We start from the raw sequence: 22570 nt of genomic DNA on the forward strand, positions 1-22570 counted from the left end.
CAGATTTGGGGGTCCTTCACTGATGAAGGAATAAATTAGTCACTCTTTGGGGATTTATTTGTCTGCATATTATTCATCCTTTCCCCCCTTCACATTTTGCACTGTACCCTGTATGGAAGGTGATAATTCAGTCAACAGGAATACAATTCATCTAGAGCAGCTCATGCATAGCGAGGCTTAGATGCATTAGGAAAGTGTTTCTCAGACTGTGTTCCCTGGGACACTCTTAAAAACGTATTTACTGTGTAGGTATGGGAATCCCTGGACACACATCTATCCTCCTATCACAGGTGGACAATGTACAGCAGCGCATCCAAGGCTCTGAGACATCCAGGAGCAGGGCAACCATTTTAACTTTCCCAGACTTCTCTGCACGCAGGTAGAGAAAATGGCGCACGTGCAGCTGAGTCGGCTACCTTGGGGTTGAAGGCACAGCTGAACAAAGCCCTTAGGTCCTGGGCCAGCATTTCTGATTTTCCCGTCTCTGTCGCAAAGAGGATTGTAGTTCTAACTCGGAGTGCCATGGTCTTGCGCATCAGCATAGAGGTGAAGAGCACGGCTCTGTGGGGACAGACAGACAGACTCTGTGTGCTGAGTCAGCCTTGCAGAGAGAGAGTGGGTGCCCAGGAGCAGGGGAGGGGGACAGGGTTTAAAGTGGGGCAGGTTAAGGAAAAAGAGCCCATGTTTGTCACCAGCTATCAACCCTGTGTCACTGTCCTTCTCCTGCCTTCCTGCTCAACCCACTACTCAGCCCCTTTGGGAAAATGGAGGAGAGAGGAGGCTGGAGCAATGGCGGCAGGTGACCCTTGGAGTTGGTGTGCAAACCTCTGGGAGCCAAACTCCATTAGGATGATCTTTTCTCTTGGTTCCCTGCTCTTTCAAGGTCTAGAGGGCAGGCTGACTAGAAGGAGGAAGGGCTGCGGATCAGAAAGCAACACTGGCCGCTCCCACTTACTTCACCAAGACTCGGAATCGAATCTCTCTTCTCTGGGGTCTCCGCTTCTCATCCTGCCAGACGTGGGTTTTCCAGGCCTCCACCTTCAGAAAAGAGGGCAACATGAGAGGAAGGTGGGCCCGGGCTCAGCTTGGGCTTGGGGATGCTGGTGAGACGGAGGACCTTCGTGCCCTTCGTGAGTTGGGGGGCAAGCAGGCCCTGTCCTCACCGCACCCCCACCTCACTGTAAGCCCTAGAGGGGAGGGCTGTGTCTATCTGTGTCCCTTGTACCATGTGGTCCATTGATTTTATTCTCTTTAGTGTCCCCCTGGAAGGAAGAGACCCCACTTCTCTTTTGATTTTAGTTTCTTATCACTAGGACGACTATACAATATATAGTCCACGCTGGGATACCTTTAGGAGTAAAAAAAAGGTGCCATCACAATAGGCACAAACTGTCGTGGGCAATAAGTCACCCTACTTGTTACCTTTAGAGTAAGGAAGTTCTTCCCAAATCTAACCAAAGTCATTTTTGACAAAAAATAAATAAACTTGTTTCAATAGGTAACCGTTACTGAGTGCATCCTGGGTTGGGCACTGGGCTGAGCTGTTACATATACTAGCTTATGTGATCTATACAACTTCCTATCATGGAGTGAAGGGCCATCCCTTCAGAGATGAGAAAATCAGGGCCTGAGATGGGTGAAATGACCAACCCCCCCAACGCCACCACCACCATTACCACCATCACCAAAATCACACAGCTAGGAAGCGGCAGAATCACCTCTAGGTGTGTCTGACCTGGGAGCCAAGCTCTTCCCCATTATGCTATGTGACTATTTATGGCTCTCCCATGGAAACAGGTGCAATGGTGGTCACCCACGGAAGCTTAAACCCTGTCAGAGCAATGAGCCCCTACAGGTACAATCAAAGGGGTTTCCTTCAGTGCCAGGCTCTGTGGAAACGAACAAAAGCTGCTCATCAACCATGAGGGAAGCCTGGAAAGCATTAAACATATGCCTCTGTGTCCCTGATCCTCTCCCACATCCTGCACGGGTGAGCATACACGTGCACGCACACATGCACACAAATGCGTGCGCGCGCGCGCGCACACACACACACACACACACACACACACACACAGGTGCAGACACACACACTCTCTCCACCCCTGAGCTTCCAAGACGGAGAGGAGAGGAAGGTACTTCCCTTACCTGGTAGTAGTAGAAAGGGGACAGAACATAGTTTAACATCTCCTGGTGGAACACGGAGGTGATGCTTCCAGAAATTGGGGGAACCAGCCAAACCCAGTCGGCCGGGCAGCCCCCTCGGGACCGATACTCATTCTGCATGTACTTCATGAAGGACTCTGCAGCAGAGTGGTGGTCCATGATGGTCACGTTTTGCTTCTAAATCAGAAGGAGGCAAGAAGGGGAGTTGAGGCAAGGCACAGGGGACGCAGGAGAGTGGTCTGCTGGCTGCAGGCTCCCAGATAAACTATAGGAAGGCCAAGGCATTAGTAAAATGAGACAGCAATTCCTCCTGTTGAAAATAAATACCCAAATGGAAAACACTCTCAGAGCCTCTGAAGGAACCAAAAACATCATCATTGCCATGGTCAGCCCACAGGTTACATGGTGGCCTTCCGTTGGCCTTCTGGGGGCAGTGTCTGGCTTCTCAGGCCATGCCCACAAGTCTCCCCGAACTCCCAACAAATGGCTCTCTCTGGATGCTGATAAATCAAAGCAAGTGTCTTTTTGCCAGTAGAGTGCTCCGGGGGTCAGTTCCCCAAGGATATGGCTCTCAGCCAAGAAAGAACTAGACCTCTCTGAAGAGGACTGAAGCATTGGGGGAACATCGTCTATGGAAGACAAGTCAACACAATGTCCCACATCCTCAAATTAGAACCTGTGGGATCTGAGTCTTCCCAGAATGACCCAACAAGGGCACCCACACCCCTCAATGTCAGGGGAACCTCATTCATTCAGGAGACATTTGTTTAATGTAGTGGTTCAAACCTTGTCTTATTAGCCATGTAACCTTGAGCAATTAGTTCCTGAACCTCACTAAGCCTCAGTTTTCTCATCTGTAAAGTGGACATGATAACAGTTTCTGCATGAAGTTGTTGATAGGATATAATAAGTTAAGACAAGCATAGAATATGCTCAATAAATGTTAGCTGCTATTATTCCTGTTTTCCAGGCATTGTGTAAGGCGTAGGTATTATAGAGGTGAAAGACGTGGCCCCTTCTCTGCATCTGATTACATTCTAACTAAGGAGGCAGAAGAAAGTCTCCTGTTTCACGTGATCTGATAGAAGCTACAATGGAGGTGGGTGCAGGTGCTGACAGAGGGCAGAGGAGAAGATTTAGTACAGAAAGAGGCCTGGAGGCGAAATGAGGAATTTCACAGATAGCTTCTAAGAAGCGGTGAATCTTGAGATATCGGTACAGGTTAAGCCAGGGACAGGCATTCCTGGAGGAGGACACAGCATGACTCAAGGCCAGGAGGCAGAAGGGGAACCAGCTTATGAGGGCCCTGTAGACCCAGCCACACCTTCTAAAATTTCCTCTTATACATATAGCAACTCCTGGGTGCCAGACCAGTTTTAAGCTCAGGAACTAATGATGATCGCTGTGATAATGATGGTAACATAGCAATAATAATAGCAACAAAACTAATGCTTACTGAGTGTTCTCTATGAGTCAGGCAGCACAGCAAAATGTTTTGCATATATTTTCATTTAATTCTTATAGTAACCTAGTGAGGGAGGTCTGATAATTAAGTTCACGAACTTGTTGCAATGATGTTGCTAACCTTTTTTGATATCAGAGGGATTATTCATTATGAATTTGTACCAACTGGACAAACAGTTGACCAAGTTTCCTATTTGGAAGTGCTGAAAAGGCTGTGTGAAAAAGTTAGATGACCTGGACTTTTCGCCAACTATTCATGGCTGTTGCATCACGACAATGCACCAGCTCACACGGCACTGTCTGTGAGGGAGTTTTTAGCCAGTAAACAAATAACTGTATTGGAACACCCTCCCTACTCNCCCAGTGACTTCTTTCTTTACCCAAAAATTAAAAAAAATATTGAAAGGAAGACATTTTGATGACATTCAGGACATCAAGGGTAATATGACAACAGCTCTGATGGCCATTCCAGAAAAACAGTTCCAAAATTGCTTTAAAACGTGGACTAGGCACTGGTGTCAGTGCATAGCTTCCTAAGTGGAGTACTTTGAAAGTGACGATAGTGATATTCAGCAATGAGGTATGTAGTACTTTTTCTAGGGTGAGTTCGCGAATTTAATTGTCAGGCCTCATACTATTATTATCTCTGTTTTACAGATGAGGAAACAAGGTCAAGTCTTTTGAAGTTTAACCTGAAGGAGGGTAACGAGGAACTGCTGGAGACTCTCAAGCAATAAACGGACAGGGTCAGCAACGGTCAGGAGACAGCTGAGGACGAGCAGATTTTCTGGGGGCATATCTGTATCCTGCCAGTGTCAGGGTTGATGCTGGGAGTTCCCAGGAGCCAGGATGTGTGGTCCACAACTAGCAGGGCCTTCCGGAGCTGGGCCAGCCCCAAGGGGCTCTTCCTGACCCGTCTCAGAGCCACCACCCCCAATCAAGGACAAGCTTGACCTGCCTCTGGGGTGACCAGTCCTGAGGAAAAATGTGTGATTGTAAATATTTATTGGGTGATTGTTTAATGTCAGCTCCCTAATACACTCCATGGGGACAGAGTTTTTGTCTATTTTGTTCTCCACTCATCTCCTTGGCCCAGCCTTGTGCCTGCCTGGCACATGGAAAATGCTCAACAAAACTTTGCTGAATGAACGAATGATTCTCTGCCAGTAGTCTGGCCTCCAGGGCATCTGCCAACTTTGTGGAGATGGTCCCAGCTTCTAAAGTAGTGTCTTCACACATCCCATGCCTCCTTCCCAAAAGGAGGGGGTGTGTTTATATGAATAAGAGCAGCAGATGGACCAGAGGGCTCAGTTCTACACAGTAACCAACCTACTGTGTGTGAGGCCAAGGGGTGCATGCTGCCACTCAATATAGGGAAACAAGAGAACCAGTGCTCATGTGGACGTGGGTCCTTGTTCATACATTCAAAACATGTCTTTTTTTTTTAGCATCTACCATATGCCAGGCACTCTTTTAGACTCTAGGGGTGGAGCAGTGAATAAGAGAGACAAGGCCCCAGCACCTAGCACAATGTTGGATGCATGAATAAAAGAACAATGCTATAAGGGGAAGATCAAGTATGACACGAGGGGCTGGACCACATGACCTTCTAACCAGAAAGTCTTCAGACTCACAAAACTCTAGATGTACCTGGAAACTGTGGAGCACAGCAACATTGATCTCAATGACAGCCTGGTCTTTCCAGAGTGAGGCCAACTTGTGCGTTTCTAGGCCCATTCTTCTGCCCACTTCCTGCAGAGGCAGAAAAATGGGGGTGAATCAGTCCTTGGGACACCACTCCCAGGCCCACACCTCCAGCCGGCCCAGCTGGACGGTCCTTGTTACCTCCATGATGTTGTAGCGCTGGACGTCACAGAAGTCTCGGACCCCGATCTCTGTGCCCATGTACCAGCCGTTGAAGGGGCACCCTGGGAACTCGAGGCCACCCACCTCGAGCAACATGTTGGACACTGCAGGCAGGGTATACCACTTCAGCTCCAGCTCCCGGAACCACTCGTACCTGGCAGAGAGATAGAGCCAGTGGCAATGGGGGCCTTCACCTCTGTGCCCCCTCACCTCATCCCCTACTCCAAAAAAAAGGCTTCAGTAAACGAGTCAACCAAGAAAACTCCTTTTCGAGTCATCTCTAACTTCATCCCACCTGGAGAGGTGAATTGGATGCATTAGGTATCATTCATTAATTATGCATTCATTCACTCACCCATTCAAGCAAACATGTATTAAGCATGAAGTACATGATAGGCCCTGAGCTAAATGCTGAGAGCTCAACATAACATAGTGGTTGAGTTCTCCTATCACAAAGCCTGAGTTCAAGTTCTGCCTTCTGCTTACCAGCTGTGTGACCTTGGGATGTTATTTAGCCTCTCACAGCCTCAGAATCCCCACCAGCAAAATAGAGATAATAGCATCAAATTCATGGGATTATTGTGAAGATAATAGTATCATTCATCTGTATATCCATTTACTCCAGAAATATTTATAATTGAGCACCTATTGTGTGATAGGCACCCTGCTAGGTGTTGGGGATATATAGCTGAATAAAAAAGACAAGATCCCTATTCTCAAGGTGCTTACAGTCTAGAGTCTAGACTCTAGATTATAAACAGGTAAACTAATAAATAGGAAAGTAAAAAATCAAGGTGATATGTTAAACAGAGGGGGAGGGTGTCTCGAGATTGAGTGTTCAGGGCAGACTTCTCAGAGTGGGTGGCATTCAGGAATACCTCACTGACAAGAAGAAATAAACTGAGGGATGGGCAGGGGAACAGCACTTGCAAAGGCCCTGAGGTGGTATATTCGAGGGACAAAATAAAGAGCCCAGTCCAATGCCTGCGACATAGTAAGTCACGATATATGGAGGTATTTTTGTGATGATGAGAGAGGGCCTGGAGCAAGGGCTGAACCAGATGAGCTCCTGAGTTCACTGTTACTGTAGCCTATACTTTCACTACAGTCAGGACAGGGACAGCTAAGAGAACTGGCAGGAAGGCAAACGGGGCCTGGGCTGCTCATGTGAGCATCTCAGAGCCTTTCAAGGGTTCCTCTCCCAAGGTCACTGCTTTCCAAGCTCCTAGAGCCCCATCTGGCTAAGCCTCTGCTTCCCCCTCACCATCAACATATTCTCATACGTCTGAGGCCCGAGACACAAGTGCAGAGTTGCTGGATAAGGCAGGCCTTGAAAGCCAGCGCTTTGGGCATTCCCGGCTGCCGGCTGGGCTTTGGGGGGAGGTGCAGGGAGGGGCCTGAGGATCGCGGTCTCACTTAGGAAAGGACGGGGGGCATGCATGTTAACTCACAACCCTAGCATTCGCAGCATGCTTACTTGGGATGTTCCATGGTCACCTCGAGCACAAGGTCAGGCGGGATTTCAAAGAGCTCAGGGTCACGGCCATCAGCCTGCAGGACCAGTGGCATCACATCGAAGCGGCCGTACTTGGGCTTCCAGCCCAGGTCAATGCACAGCTGGGGACAAGACAGGCCCAGTGAGTCTGCTGACCCAGGTCCCTTGACCCCTCTGGGCTCCACTCTGTCACCCACTGGGGCTGGATCCAATACCTGGGTAAACTCCACACAGGCAGGATCCCCTTGGATCGTGCCGTCGGGCATCTGGTAGCCAGCATACCGGATAAGCTGAGAGTTCCAGACCCGGAAGTCATGCTTCCCATCGCTCCGCTGGGGAAACACGGTGATGGCCGACCTTCCCCAAGAAAAGGACAGTGCTGTTTTACCACCTGGCTATATCGGGGGCTCCCAGCTATTCCTCCACTGGTCCCACTCCCACTCCTATCTCCCCAATCCTCAGCCCTCTGCACCCAAGCTAACCAAACCCAACTCCTACAGCTCCCCAACATGCCACACCCTCACTAGCCTCTGTGTAACCACCCCCACTTCCTGACACATCCTCTCCTCCTTCTTCTCCCTCCGGCTCCACCCCTTCCTTCAAGCCAGCAGAGGGACCGCCACCTCCAGGCAGCCTCCCCATCCCTTGAGCTGGGTTAGCTGCCCTGGCCCTTTTCCTTGCTGCACCTATTTCTCTCCCTGCAGCTGAGTTACTTGGCACCGCCTAGTGCAAAGCCTAGGCTCACAGTGGGCTGGAGTAGCATCACAGTCACCTCTGCATCCCTGCCACCCCACTCCCGTGCCTCGCCCTTTGTTGGGTCCCTATTGGGTGGGCACCGAGTGTCTGCTGAACAGAAGAATGGATAAATGATTAAATGGGCTGTTCAATCTTATCAACCTTGACCTCTTTGTGATGCTCCCACGTCCTCTAAGGAAAACATCACGCTGGAGCCATTTCCTGCAAAACTAACCTCTCATCCCCTCTAAAAAGTGCCGAGCCCTAACCTTGCTTCTTAAAGATTCCCCCGCCCCCTCCACATGGTTCCCAGGCAGAAGGAAACCAAGGAAACGGGCTACTAAAGGAGGGACGGGTAGGCTCATGGAGGCTCTGCTCACTGCTAGGGCTCCATAAAGAAGCCTGAGTCTCTGTTCTCTTTCTCCCTGGTTTCTCTCGGAGCCAGAGATGCCCCCCTAAACCCATCTGCGTCTTTTGGCTAAGACTCAGGAGGAGGATGGGCCCCAGCCACAGCCTCGGGGAAGGTGCCTTACCTGATGTTTCCATTGTTGGTGGCATAACGCAGGTGTCTACAGATGTGTTCGAACATTTCCTGGGCAGTGGAACAGCTCCGGGCATCGAAGACCTGCACACAGTCCCCCCCAACCACACCCATCAAGGACTGTAGGGACACAGGGCTCAGGCTGATCAGAAGCCAAGTCACGAGGGACCAAGGGTGTGGCCCAGACACCCACCACCCAAACACCAAGCAGAGAATTGCATTCTCTCTGCATGACACCTCCCACCTCATGGCTTCCCCTGTCTATCCTTTCTCCTGTTCTCCTAAGCGAGCCCAGGAAACACCCCTTGGAAGACCCTATCAAAACCCAAATCCCCCAAAAAACCTGATTCTCAAGCATCATGAATCAAGAATCCCACTGCCCCAGCCTTATTTCTTTAGAGCACATTTACACCAGGCCTCCAGCACATTTTAATACAGCCAGAGTCCATTTCACTGGCATTTCTCATCAATTTCTCTGTCCAAGTGCCTTCAGTATTATCTAGCAATCAAAGATTCCCCCAATGTAAAGATGGCCTAGGAGGCTAGGATAAAGAAAATGGTTTCTAGGAGCCAAGAATTCAAACAGTCTAGGTAAACAGCCTCTCTCGCGGCACCAGTGTTTCAACAAATAATAATAAGGTCGTCTGGTTAGATGTTGGGTGTTTAGTCTCCCAAACTTAACATAAGAGAGAAAGATCAGCTAGAAATGCCAGTGCTGAAATTGGATGCTAGACTTCTCATAGGGACCCCACTTCATGTTCAGGAATGTGAAGAGAGAACCCAAGGCCCTGGCTTCAGTTTGGGGAGCCCTGGGCACCGCTCTGCCTGGCTGTTCAGGGCCATCGCTCAGGGCCTGCCCGCCACCCAGCTTCCTCTCCCGCTGGGGTCTGAGGAAGTCCACCTGTAGGTTGGACCACTGGATCCTCCCAATGCAGCGAGGGGCGTTGCGCCAGGCCTGCTTGGTGGCGAAGATGAGCTCATCTCCCGTCAGCTGGTAGGTTCCTGTTGTTTCTATCTCCTTTGTTACCGCTTCCACCCTGGCCAGATGTTCCTCTATTTTTGCCCTGGGGGACAGGAAGACATCAGGAAGATCAACAATGAGATGGCCTTCCATGGGATTAATTCAATCCACAGAAGCAGGAAATGAACTAAGACACCAGGAGGGCAAGATGTCTCTCATGGAAACTGTCCCCTCCAGGGCCAGCTTCACAGCTGTGTGTGTCCCAGACCACATGCTTGGTTTTATGGTCTGCTGTCACCGTCTCAAAATTCGTAATCACTTTTGAACAGAGAACCCACGTTTTCGTTTTTACGCTGGGTCCTGCAAGTTACGTGGCTGGTCCCAATCCCTTCAACACCCTTGCTGTTTCTAGGTGCTCTTTCTCTAATCGTGTTCATCTCAGCTTGGCGAGCAGGGAGTGCCATCCTCAGACACATGCAAGACCCAGAGGAACACCCATCGTGCCACTGCCACATCCTGTCGCATCGGCCAGGGGAGCAGCCATCCACCTTCCCATGGTTCAGAGACAAGCCAGTCCCTCCCACAGCAGCTCCTGTGTACTGAGTACTCGCTAGGAGCCAGGTACTGGGTGAAGCCCATTCACAATCAGGGTCTCATTGAGTCTGTGAGGGAGGCATTTTTGTGTCCCTTGTATCGTCCAACGTTACAAGGCTCTAAGAGATCAAGTACCCGCATAGAGCATAAGTGTGATAAAGAGCAAAGTCATGACTCAAACTGAGGCTCCCTGATGCCAAATACAGGCTATTCGCCCTTCCACCTTCCACCTTCCATCCTCGGGGCAATTGTGAGCCCAGAGATGTTGAGGACCTGCCCACACTTTCCTGGACAGGCCTGGACAGGACCTGGGTCTCAGGACTCAGCTTGCAAAGCTCCAGGGCACACTCAGGAAGGGGCCTTCCACAGCACCGTCCAACATCCCAGGGCCTCTGCAGCGTGGTTTTTCTCAACGTCTGCACAACTCAGTCAGCCATCCAATTAGAGATTTCTACACTAGCTTCTCCCATCCCCTCTCAGACTTCAAAAATATCTCCCAGAAAGGGATTCAGTCAGAAAGGCTTTGACACACACACACACACACACACACACACACACACACACACACACACACACAGAGCAACCTTGAGATTTCCAGTCAGCACCAAAGATGTTTAAAATGGCAATAAACAAAACTATTTAAGGAATGAACTCCTGATTAAGGACAGCAGACAACTCAGAACAAAATGGCCTTTCTGTGGATGAAGAGTGTCTCAACAGCTCTTCCTTGATTAAAGAAAAAAAGCTCAAAGACAAAACACTTGGCACTATTTATCTTCAAGGATCCTCCTGGCTTCAGGACCTGCTAGGTGAAGGTTGAGGTTGCGCCACCACAGGAAGCCCTATCCCACCAAACAAAGCTTCTAGCGATACTCCCTGGCTGTATCCAAGCACGAAAACTGTAGCAATCGCCGGGACACTGATGTCTTGAGCATACCTGGGTAGTGTTACCAGGTGGCTATCTAAGAAAGGATTATTTTTTTTACATTTTCACCCAATTCCTTTTGAGTTTCATAGTTTACCACTGTTTTCATATAGTCACATTTCTGAGACACTAAAAATGCTATGATGCCTATCGGTTCTGAAAAAAAAAATAGAGAGTGGCTTTTGGCACCAGCAAACTGGATTTTGAACAGAACATTCAGCAAGTTACCATTTCTAACCATACAACCCTTCCTTCATGAAAGACTGAACCCACCCATCTGCCCATGCCTTTGGCTGACAGTGTAATTTTGGGGATGGATTCCTTCCTCCCTCTTGGGGGTCCCAGGTACGGACTTGTGACTATGAGAAGTGAAACTTCTCTCAATGAGAAACAAATGGGTTTGAACAGCCACCAAAAGCAGCCTTGGAGCCTCCCCAGGCTAATACCCACCCAGCTGCCTTCCAAACACCAGCGGGACCTCCGAGGTCCAGCATGGAGTCGGAATCTTCAAGGTCAAAGACTAGACGCTCGAACCTTGAGGTTAAAAGCAGGGGCGGTAGCGCCAAACTGCCTAGATTCAAATTCCAGCTCTGGAACTTCAGAACGTGGGACTTGGAGCAAGTTACATCTCCTCCGTGGATTCAGTTTCCTTGTCTGTAAATTGGGGAGGATAACAATGGTGCCAATGTCACAGAGAGGTGGTGAGCATTACTGGTAAGGTACTTCCACAGGGCCCAGAACATACTTAGCACTCAGTAAACGTTAGCATCGATGTAGTGGCCCAATGAAGCCCATCAAGAAAATTCCTGGACTCTAAAAGGCTCATTAGCCAACAACTAAGCTGCAAGCCCAAAGATCGTGAACTTCCCAGTCACAGAGCACTTCTGTAGAGGGTCTAGTTCCACAGCACACACAGCAGACAATCCTCTGCTGTAAACAGGGTTCTCAATCCAAATGTACATTAGAATGGCCTGGGTAGCTTTTAAAGAATATGGGTGTCTGCTGCCTCCCACTTCCTGAGATCCTGATGCCCTTGGCCCAGGGGACCCCGGCATTAATATCTTGCAAGGACCTCAGGCGACTCTCCAGTGCAGCCATGGTTGAGGATCACTGGCCCTGGAAGATAAGGGCCTCTTTCATAGACTCAAGGTTCCTCTCAGCTCAGACGTTGTAGGGTCATAGGAGAGGGAACGTGGTATCACCAGGAGCCACTCTTTCTGCCATGGGGGTCCCAGACGCACTTCTGTGGCTGTCTTCCTGCAGCGAGGTGCTTCCTGGGGCCACACTCTCCTCCCAGCCCATAAATCAGCAAATCCGTGCCCTTGGCCATTCTGTCTTAACAATCCCTTTGTGCAATTTTATTTTAAACTGTTAAAAGGGCCTACATTTAAAGTCATATAGTTTGTAAAACCCAGGAATATAGACCCCAACCCAGCTCAGTGCAAAGAGCACAACCTGCCTTCTCCACGTCTGGTGGTCTGAATTCTAGCTGGGACTGGGTGACCGCAGGTATGTCCCCGGGCTTCCCTGTGCACACCTGTAGGAGGAGCGCTTGGCTAGGTGGTCTCGAAGGCCCTACCTATCGCAAACATTTCATAATAAAAAGGTGTATATCAAGTCACAATCAAGGTGACTTTGTGGCAGGACACTGTTCTAAACTTATTTAATCCTCACAACCATCTTATGATCCAGGTCCTGCCATCACCACCGCCCCCTCCCCTTTACGAGTGAGGAAGTGGCGGCACTGAGAGGGTAAACAGATTTTCCAAAGATGTAGGACTGGTTCCTGCGGAAGCCAGGACTCAAACTCAAACAGCTACACTCCCAACCCACACTTTTAACCACTATTGCTCTGCCTCTTTGTTTTAGGATTATAAAACCTCCTCCGGGGTCTTTTTCCCTTGGAGAACTATGCTTTAGCCCTGGAGCCACTGTGAACCTGGGAAGGAAGAAGTCTGGGGTCAGAGGGAAATGGCCAAGACAGGAGAGCTCCCAGGAAGGGGGAGGCAGCGGACCCTGCAAGAAGCAAGACTTACTCTTTAAAGGAGTTGTAATACTGGTTGACAAATTCGATAGCTTGAGGTAGAAGCTCGTCTGGGGGAGTAGGCTTGTCCCTAGGTCCTCTGGTCAAACTTTTGGGGTTCATGATGGCTCCCAGGCAACACTTGGACTTGCAAGCAAGATCCTGGAAAGAGACGGGCGGCTGGTGAGGCAGGCTGCGTGGCTCTGCAGATAGGCGTTGATGGCCATCCTCTTCTAGGGCTAGCTCTCCTGGCCGCCGCCTCCCTTCCACTCTGGCTGCTTCAGCTCCCTGACTCTCCTCTCTACCTGTGGCACTGCATCCTTAGGGTCTACCAGGCTTTGTCCCCACCCAGATCTCCTTTCCTCTACTGGCTGGACCCCAGTGGCCATGAGTTGCGGTCGCTCTCCACCGCCCAGGCTCAGTCTCTGGCCCTATCGCCAGCCGGCCCCAGACCCAGGGCAAAGTCAACAACAGCTTGATCCCTGGGAACATCTCAAATACCTTCTCATTTAAAGAGGCTGATGTGGCTGGCTCCTGGGAACACACTATTGGTGTTTTCAGCTAAAATTAATTGAAGTGATTAGGTATAAATCCCAAAGTCAGAGGATGGCACAAAATACTGGAAGGGGGTACACGCAAATGTTAACTGTGGTCATTTCTGGAAACGGTGGGACGTCATTGTCCGTTCACGGTCTTGACATTTTCCATTCTTTCCCACTTAGACGCATTAGACAGAATGCATTCTAAAGTTAGAATGAGAAACTTAGAAGCTAGGAAGGAGCCGTCGAGGACATTTAGTCCAACTACTCATTGGGTGCTTGAACCCCTCTCCAACCTCCCTATCAAAAAGCACTTGAATCCTTTTAAGGACAGGGAGCTCACGACGACCTCCAGTTCAGGTCAGCTTTGGGTAGGTCTGTTAGAAAATTCTCCCTGATACTGTGCTGCAATCTTTTTATCTCACCTGTCACTGTTTATCTCACCTCTGGGTTATCTATTATTTATGATAGGGCTTCACAAGGAGTTGGCACCATTTCTTTCCTACTGTTATTTATGCAGAACACACGTCTCTCCTCCCAGCACCCTTTGCCCAAGCTGATGACTATTTGCCTTGCGCAGGGGGATATCTATACAATCCGCTGAGGACCCTGATGGCTTCACCGGCTTGGGACAAAGGTGGTTCTCCATGAAGCCCCCGACTTCTCACCCCTTTGGCCTTATGGTGAAGTGTGTCTTGGAAAGTCATCCCACTGCCCCAGTTTTTGATCCTCACGTGCCGTGGACAGGTTGATGGGGGAGCATCCAACTTGACCAAGGGTTCCGGAGGCTTCTAAGAGGGGGAAAAAAAACAGGGATTTCCAAATGCCTCCAACCCAAGGACCCCATGGGTTTCTCCCGGCCCCATGGGCCCTGCTTTGGCTTTGGGTGGGGTGGAGAGTTGTGCGTGTGTTCACAGGTCTGGGTGTCAGTCCATGTCCCTCCTCCCTTCCCGGCAGCCTGGCCACCTGGGCCAGTGCCTGCTAAGAGCTCCAGGTGCCTGGGCCACTGGCCAGGTTTCTCTCCTCACCCAAGACCCTGCCAAATGCTCCCTCAGAGGAACTGCTACAGGAGGAACTGAGGCTAGATGCAAGAGAGACTACTATCACAACCAAGACTGCTGAGAACAAAACTCGGGATAAAGAAGAATGTGCCACTGCCTTCCACAGAGGCATTTAAGAATCTTCACTCCCACTTCCCACCCATCTCTCTGCCTACTTCTCTGGAAAGGTCCAAAGCACTTAGGGAAGAAGGAACCAGTGGGATAAAGGCGCGGGGCAGAGACTGATGGCTCAGCTGCTGAGTCTGAGATTATTTTGGAGTGTCCTACCCCTGGTTCCATGAATGGTCTCCTCTCACCCATGAATGGTCTCCTCTCACCCAGCCCACATAGCCAAGTTATCCAGGTACCAGAGCACCATGGAGGCCACCACTCCTGATCACCACGGATCATCCTGCTTTCTCAAAGCCTTTCCTTGCTCCCACCTGTTCCCCCTGGGTCTCCACTCACTGCCCAGACCCCAGCTTCCACCAGGCTACCCAGCCTACATCTGCCTGGGCAAGGGAGGAAGGGGTTTCCCATACCCATGTGACTCACTGACCTTGACTGTCCCTGTGAAGGGCTGGGGGGACTCATCCTGGTGCTTGACGAGGCCATGACACTTGGGGTCATCCTGTGTCACTGGACTGTGAAAGGAAACAGTTATCATGAGATGGAGTATCTGAGGGCAGAGAGGGGTCTTGGAGTCCTTTCTGCCAGCCTGTCGATTGATGGATAGGGGAGCTGAGGTCCAGAGGGTGGGAGTGAATTGCTCATGATTTCCAGTCAAAGAGGATGTGTGTACGTGGCGGGGGAGGCAGTCAGTCAGACCCAGCCTACTCACTATCACCACCCTCCTTGTCCTCTTTTTCTTTTGCCTTCCCTCTACAAAGCCATAAAGACATGAAGGGAGCTGAACCAAAGCTGCTGGTCCAAAGGACAACCCACAGACGGTCTGGAAAGATGCCCCCTCAAAAGCCAAGTACAAACATGGGTGGACAGAGAATAGCTCCTCTCAGGCCAGCAACACTGCCTGGCACCCACTCATTTGGGGGGCTTGTGGGGGAGAGGTGCTTAAGCTTTTTGATTTAAAGCATTTGCTTTGTCTTGGTTTATTCATTTATTCTAAATTCTTATTATGGAAAATGTTAAACATACACAAGGAGCGAAAATAGAGTTATAAATCCCCATGGGCCCTTCACCCAAATTCAACCCAATCAACAATTATCTATCCATGGGCAGTCTTGTTTCAACTCTACTCTCCCAGTTCCCGCCATCAGTTTAAAGCAAGTCTGAGATGCCCTGTCATCCATAAATATTTCAGTAAGTATTTCTGGAAGATAAAGACTCTTTTTAAAAAACATATTGGTTATATTTATTTTAAAACTACAGATTGAAAGAACTTTGCCTGTCCTTTGGAGAGGAAAAAGTCCTAATAGTCTCAAATCACTCAGACACCGTTGGTTCTGGTTTGGGATTTCAGGTTTGCTCTCCTGACAAATACTACAGAGAACAGAAGTCATATGTGATTATTCTGGTCGCATGTAATGAGCACCCTTCCAAGAGTCACACCCCTTCCAAGAGTCACACCCCACCCATGCCTCCTCCTGGGGAGAAGAATCACACTATGGGGGCACATTAGTAAAGCTTGTTGTGTTCCATGTTCTTTGCAGTATTTTCTGGGGTGTGCATGCATGTGTGCACACATCCAAGGGGAAGGGGGCTGAAAGGGGAAGGGGCTTCTCATTTTCCACTTTATACATATCTGCAATGCGGTAATATGATGAATGAGCATGTATTGCTTTTATAATTGGAAAAAGTAATGCCTGTATATTTATAGGAACATTATAGAATTTTCTACATACATTGCATAGTAGCATTATATGATTTATAACTCTAAAGAGATAGTGTCCCTTTAAGAACACAAATATGTATCAGAAAGCAGCTTCTATCTGACTCGAATGATCCAGCAGCCCCGTACAGCAGCCTCCACGTGCCCAGCTTCCATCACCCCTCTGACTGATGTGCCCACCAGAAACAAAAGCCAATGGAGGGTAACCTTGGTTATTCAGAACAGGTTAGCCATGGCTGAATAGTCATCATGGGGCTGCTTAAATAGGAAGATGTTTTGTGGCTGGGGTCCTCAGCGAGACTACTGACTGCCCTTCTCAATCTTTTGCCATCATCCCTCACTCACCCTTCACCCAACCACCCCCCTCCGCCCCCCGCTTGTTCTTGCTTCTTCTCTCTTACTTCTGGCCACAGAACTGGAGAATTTGAGAAGCTTACTGGTGCACAGTAACGTTTAGATGGAGAAGCAATGTTTTTGTACACCTGACATAACTATTGTCCCCAAATATTAAAACACTCCCTGAAAAGCCACTGTACCCGTGGACCAGAGTGAACTTGTAAACCCATTGCCTGTGTCTGGTTACTTAGGTGGTGTCCATTTTCTCCACTATTATAAACAATGCCTCAAAATGTATACATGGTCTGATTGTGTGTGTGTGTGTGTGTGTGTGTGTGTGTGTGTGTGTGTGTGTGTGTATGGACAAGCATAGAAAAACACCGGTAAATGTGAACAATGCATTACGCGATGAAGGCATGGGTGATTTGAATTTTACTTTATACTTGTCTGCATTTTCCAACTTTTTTACAGTGACCATGAATACCTTTCATAATTGGGAAAATTTTTTTAATTTGAAAATGAATAAACAAAGCTATTCACTGCACCCTTCTTCCCGCAGTCAGCAGAGCTCTTTGGCCTAGGTGCTGGGGGATAGGGTGACCAGGAGCCAAGTGAGCATATTAAGGATCTGGATACTTATTGCCAAGTTATTGCATTGTCTACCCAGACACTCGTGCAGTTTGGCTAAAACCACAGCTGGGCTTGGTCCTGCTTGGTCCTTCAATGGGAACACAGGACCCTTAAGGACCTGCCATCAAGAATGCTGGAGTGTGATGCTTGCCTAGACCCAGGACCATCACAAGCCCTTGAGTGACACCGGCAACACTGAGGTCAGAGCGGCAGTAGGTGGCTTGTTTGGGGGCTGACCTGGGGTCCTGACTCCCTTATGGTACCCACTTCTCCCCACTCGCCCACCTCTCTATACACCAAGGGTGTGGGGCAGGGAGGCGCTCTGGGAAATGGATCTTATCTGTAAAAGAAGAAACTTTTTGCTCCCTTAACTATGTCTGTCCTAAACGGTACAGAAGCCCCCCTCCCGTGCTGAAAAATCTAGAAAGCTCCCAAGGGCTGAAACATCGACAATTCCTATTGCAGCCTGTATAGCCCCCTTTCATGGGTGCACGTGGGGCTTCTCTGGTCATTGTGGCTACTTAATTGCAACCTCTTATGCGTTCTAACCGAGAAAAACACTTTAAGTAAATCCTTATTGGACTCCTACAGAGCGAAAATTCCAACCCTCGTATTTTCACCGACAACAGAGGCTCAGAGAGGGTCAGTGCCACGTCGGGTCGGAGCCCAGTCCCTGCGTGGAGCCGCCCGCCTCCCTCCCAGGGCAGGCCCCAGACTGTGGGGAGTACCTGGCTCGGCGGGGGCCGCAGGCAGGCTGCGGCCGCAGGATCCTGCGGAGGAGCCGGCAGAGCCGGGGCCGGGCGGACTCGCACGCCGCGCCCAGCCCCTCGCGCATGGCCCCCGCGCGGGCGCAGCTCGGAAGGCGCCCCGCTCCGCAGGGCGCCCCCTGTTTTATAGCCGCGGGAACCCCTCAGCCCCCGCCCCGGGGCGGAGCGAGTCGGAAAAGCTGCCTGGACTCCGCTTCACCCCACGCCTGGCAGGGGTCAGAGTATTGTTGTCCCAGGTCCCCCATACCCAGTGGCCCACGGCGGGCATGCACAGGGAAGTCTGTCTTTTGGATACCACTGGACTTTCTCTGGGCTAAGACCCCGCAGGCAAGGACGGCTGGACCTGGGTTGGTTATTCCCCATGAAATAACAATAATGATCATAACAATAACTCCCACTGTAAGGTTTACAAAGCAAACTTTCCTGTCTGTTATTTCATCTACCCCCGACAAAATCTAGTCCACATTGCCAGAAGGCAATTCTATATTGTTATCTCCACTCGATGGAGAAGGAAGTGAGGTCCCAGAAGGTTTAACAATCTGGACCAAGGCCACGCCGCAGCCCCAGGGCCACAGCCCAAGCTTTCTCACCTCATAGGGCTGCCGGGAGAAGTGCTATTTCTATTCTGCGTGTTCCATTTGGATTCCGAAAGAAGCCAAAGAACGCGCAGGAAAGAACGCGCAGGGCTGGGGGTGACTTTTAGTGGGAGGCACGGGGGATGGGCAGTTGCACCAGGAGCCCCCTTAAGTCCCTGCCACCTGGTCCCTGCCACCTGGTCCTTGCTACCTGGAGGGCACAGGGCCTCCTGACTTGGCTCCATCTGTGGGTTGCTCTTACGCTGGGAGCAGGATAACCTCAAGGGTCCCGAGAGACAGGGCAGCAGCGCCCCCACTTCAGAGTACATAGAGCCCTCCCGGACATAGCTCAGCATATTGAATCCCAACCCGGATTAAAAGCAGAATGAAAGAGGAGAGGGTCCATATTTATTCTGAGCCAGCAGCAACCCGGCTTGACTTTGTTCCAAATTCCGCAGAATTTCACCTAGATGTTCCCAACATTGACCTTTGTCTCTACAACACACACACACACACACACACACACACACACACACACACACCATGTTCACTTTCTAATCAGTTGTTTACATAAAATTCAGAATCATTAGTTGCATATAATAGGTTCTGGGTCTTATACCTGAATGGATTGGAAAACTACTTTTTGAAATCAAAATATATTAATTGGTTCCCATCGCTTTCAGGATAAAATCCCCTTTGCACTGCTGCTTCCTCTTCCAGTAACATCCTCCCTCCCCCACCCTCACTGTAGGTTGCAGCCCAGCTGAGCCTACCTCCTCCCAAAAGCTTTCTCCTACCCTTCTCCTGCCCACACTACAGCCAGGTCACGCACCCCCACAGTAACCCCAGAAGAACTCCTAGCGCCCCTGCATTCTCCTGTAACCTCCTGTCTAGCTCTCTGTCCCACCCCAATTTATAGAGAGCCCTTTAACATCACATTCTGCATATACTCCTCCCCAAACGAGTGAAGAAGGCACCATTTTCCCCATTCCCTCCCTGACAGCAGGAACTGGGTCTCTGTTCTCTGTCCCTTTCCCAGCCCGGCACATAGTTGGCCCTCAAGGAGAGCCCACCTAGGGTAGAGGTCAAGAGTTCGAACTTGGTTCAAACCTCAGCGCCACCACTTTCCAGATACTGACCTTGAGTAAGTCACTCCACCTTGTAGAATAAGGGCAATAAGGGTTTCTGCCTCATGACTGACAGATATAGTAATAAGGACTTCAGAAACATTAATATTTTTAGCTGCTGTGTATGCAATTAATAAATGGCTCAATTTACTGTTTACTTAATTAATAACCAGAAGGGATTCATTGCCATCTCCACAACCCCTCCTCCTCCCCCCCCCCCAGCATGGTGCCAGATGAGTAGCCCTCAGCATATAATTGTTAATGGGCTGGAACATGCCCAGAACCAACAGCGTGGCAGTGCAGCTTAGTGGTTACAAGCCCAACTGCTGGGCTTGACCCCTGGCTCTGTCACTTGGTAACTGTGAGATCTTAAAAATTACTTAAACTTTCTAGACTTCAATGTCCTCATCGCTACCGTGGAAGGATAACAAAAGTCCCTTCCTCATCGATTGTTGGGAGGGCTACATGAATTAATGTGTGATATTTTCTCTCCATCACCTCTAATATGTGCCTTGAGCCCTTCCACCAGCCCACCCAAGCTTAAAAAGACTTCAGGTCGACCTACAGCTTAGGACCCCCACCTGGGGTCTGAGCTCAGGTCTCCTGAATGGCCCCCAAACTTAAGTGCTATTAGAGGGTATGGGATTCAGGGCTAAAGGCTGTAGGCCACCCTATAGGAGTTAGGGGAGGATCTTGAAAGATAGGGCATGGATTCGGTCTGAATGAGTGGAGGGAGTTAGGTGCTGGGTACAGGCACCGGGCAACTGAGGAAGGCTGGGCTGGCCAGGTGGGACGGGCCCTCTCTCTGGGAGGGGTGATCATACAGTTAAGCCTCAATCTGGTGATAAGCAATAGGGAGCCACTGCAGACTCTAGAGCAAAATCATGGCTTGCTAGAAGTCAAGTTGGAGTGAGAGAGGTCAGAGCCAGTACTGGGGGCTGCAGCTGGGAAGGCCAGTCGGCAGGGCCTGCAGCCATGAGGCGAACAGAAGGAAGGGATGGATGACTTGGTGACTAAGAAGAATCAAAGCAGATTCCTAAGGCTCAGGACCTCCCTAGATCCTGGGAGGAGCGAAGAAGCCACTGTCAGTCTGTAGCATTTGAGTCTGAAGAGCCAGGAGGACACCCGGAGGCTATCCAACCCTGGGTTCTCATCCTTTGGTGTCTTGGCCACCTCAGCCACCATAGCCCAGACTGCCTGGTTTCAAATATCTCTCCTCTAATTCAACCCACACATCATACCTGGACTGTCTTGCTCATGAATTTACAATACCTCCCCACTTTCCACCATAGCAAGTCCCAATTTCCTACACCGCATTCAAGCCCTCCATGCTCTGGCCTCACCTCTCCTCTCCCAGGCCCCCACCCCCACCCCAGGCCCAAGCACAGTCATGCTTGCTTCTGTCTCTGAGTCTTTGCCCACCCTGCCTGCTTGTCTTCACCTCCCCACATTCTATCCACTCTTCCAAGCCCACCCCAAGCCCCCTGAGAGAGGACTCTGTTTAATGTTGCTCAACCTCATCCTAGCTGCCCACAGTGACAGCAACGATGACAACGGCAACACATGCCATTTATTGAGCACTTACTCTCTGCCAGGCATAGTGCTCAGTTGTTCATTTGCAAAATTTTATTTAATTTTTACCACTACCCCAGAAAATAGGCGTTACCGCCGCCTTCTTACAGATGAGGAAACTGAGGCTCAGGGGCTAGGGGACTTGCCAAATATCACAGGGCTATTAAAAGGCAAAGTCACTTGCCTATCCTTAAGTCCATCTCTTAACCCTGCTGCATTCCTGCCGCCTCTCAGGCACACTCAGGGTTGCCATGCTGCCCACCTCCTGGGGGTGCCCTGCTCACTGTAGTATAGGGGAAAGGCTCCTCGGGGGCTGGGGGAGTGTGAGGCTGCCTGTGTGGACTGAGACTTTGGTTTGGTTCTTGCTTTCATGTTATTGCAGATTGACTTGTCTTTCACTTGAGCAAGTCTCAACCTCCAGTTCAAGGCGATGACCTCTTCTAGATGGCTCTGGAAGCCTGTCCACTGACTGACTGGTGGGCTGATGATTCTCTCAGTTCTACCTCAAGCTTGCGTCTCCTATAAGCAAGTGGTGTGTGTGTGTGTGTGTGTGTGTGTGTGTGTGCGCGCGCGCGCGCGTGTGCACCTACGCATGTGTGTGCGTTTTCAAATTCCAACCCTGTAAATACCAGTCATATGACCTGAGGGAAGTCACTCTCCTCTTAGAGTTTCTATTTCTTCACCTGAAAAATGTGACAATAACTCATATGTCACAGAGCCACTGTGGAGAGTGGCGATCAGCTGATAGGCTCTGCATGCGAAGTGCCATGTAGAACCCGGGCACTTCGGAAACTATCATAAACCTTCACATGGATTGAGTACCCCTTATGGACAGGCACACTGCTAAGTGTTTTATATGCACACCCTCATTTCATCCTCAACAAGCCATGGTGTCCCCAGACTGCAGATGAGAACATCTGAGGCTCAGAGAGGTAAACTTGCCCTGGGTCACAGAGCCAGTGAGCGCAGCTAGCGCAGCACACAGTTTATCTAACATCCCAGGACTCTTCACCAGGTTGATTATCAGAATATCTAACAACTGGTGAGGCATACACACTGGCGGATCAGAGCAGGTGCCGGCCAGGATGCTGTCCCACTTCTAACCACTGGGCTTTACTGCTTCCCATTCTCAAGCCAAGGATTCCATATTCCCTTCCCATACGCTTCCGCCAGAGATTCCAAGCTCCTTCAGGGCCAGGACAGTGCCATGTCCCTTCCTTCATCACACAGTGTCAAGTGCAATGAGGCATACAATAAACAGTGGCTGCATCAAATTCCAATGACATCCAAGAAGCAAGTAGGAAGGTGAGAAGCCAGGAGCAGAGAGAGGGATTGTGAGTTGAGGGTGGGGGTAGGCGTGGTGGG

The 22570-nt window shown here is 50.0% G+C and overlaps 1 protein-coding gene across 2 annotated transcripts in view; it reads right to left on the reverse strand.

The window, feature by feature from the left end:
* The window catches only part of NOS2 (nitric oxide synthase 2), a 38720-nt gene that overhangs the window by 13398 nt on the left and 2752 nt on the right, over nucleotides 1-22570 (reverse strand). Inside the window, exons 1-13 of one of the 2 annotated variants that reach the window (XM_019646965.1) lie at nucleotides 17893-18007; nucleotides 14909-14993; nucleotides 13978-14100; nucleotides 12784-12932; nucleotides 9169-9331; nucleotides 8260-8351; nucleotides 7207-7348; nucleotides 6974-7113; nucleotides 5476-5650; nucleotides 5281-5382; nucleotides 2149-2343; nucleotides 956-1038; nucleotides 417-561 (exon numbers count right to left, since the gene is read on the reverse strand). In XM_019646965.1, coding sequence (XP_019502510.1) covers nucleotides 417-561; nucleotides 956-1038; nucleotides 2149-2343; nucleotides 5281-5382; nucleotides 5476-5650; nucleotides 6974-7113; nucleotides 7207-7348; nucleotides 8260-8351; nucleotides 9169-9331; nucleotides 12784-12932; nucleotides 13978-14100; nucleotides 14909-14993; nucleotides 17893-17999 — 1701 coding nt within the window. In that variant the 5' untranslated portion in view covers nucleotides 18000-18007. Of the gene's footprint in view, nucleotides 1-416; nucleotides 562-955; nucleotides 1039-2148; nucleotides 2344-5280; nucleotides 5383-5475; nucleotides 5651-6973; nucleotides 7114-7206; nucleotides 7349-8259; nucleotides 8352-9168; nucleotides 9332-12783; nucleotides 12933-13977; nucleotides 14101-14908; nucleotides 14994-17892; nucleotides 18008-22570 lie in introns of those variants that run through there. The other variant, XM_019646963.1, reaches the window with a different exon arrangement.

The sequence above is a fragment of the Hipposideros armiger genome, unplaced genomic scaffold, assembly GCF_001890085.2.
Source record: "Hipposideros armiger isolate ML-2016 unplaced genomic scaffold, ASM189008v1 scaffold_108, whole genome shotgun sequence".
NCBI classification, from domain to species: Eukaryota; Metazoa; Chordata; class Mammalia; order Chiroptera; family Hipposideridae; genus Hipposideros; species Hipposideros armiger.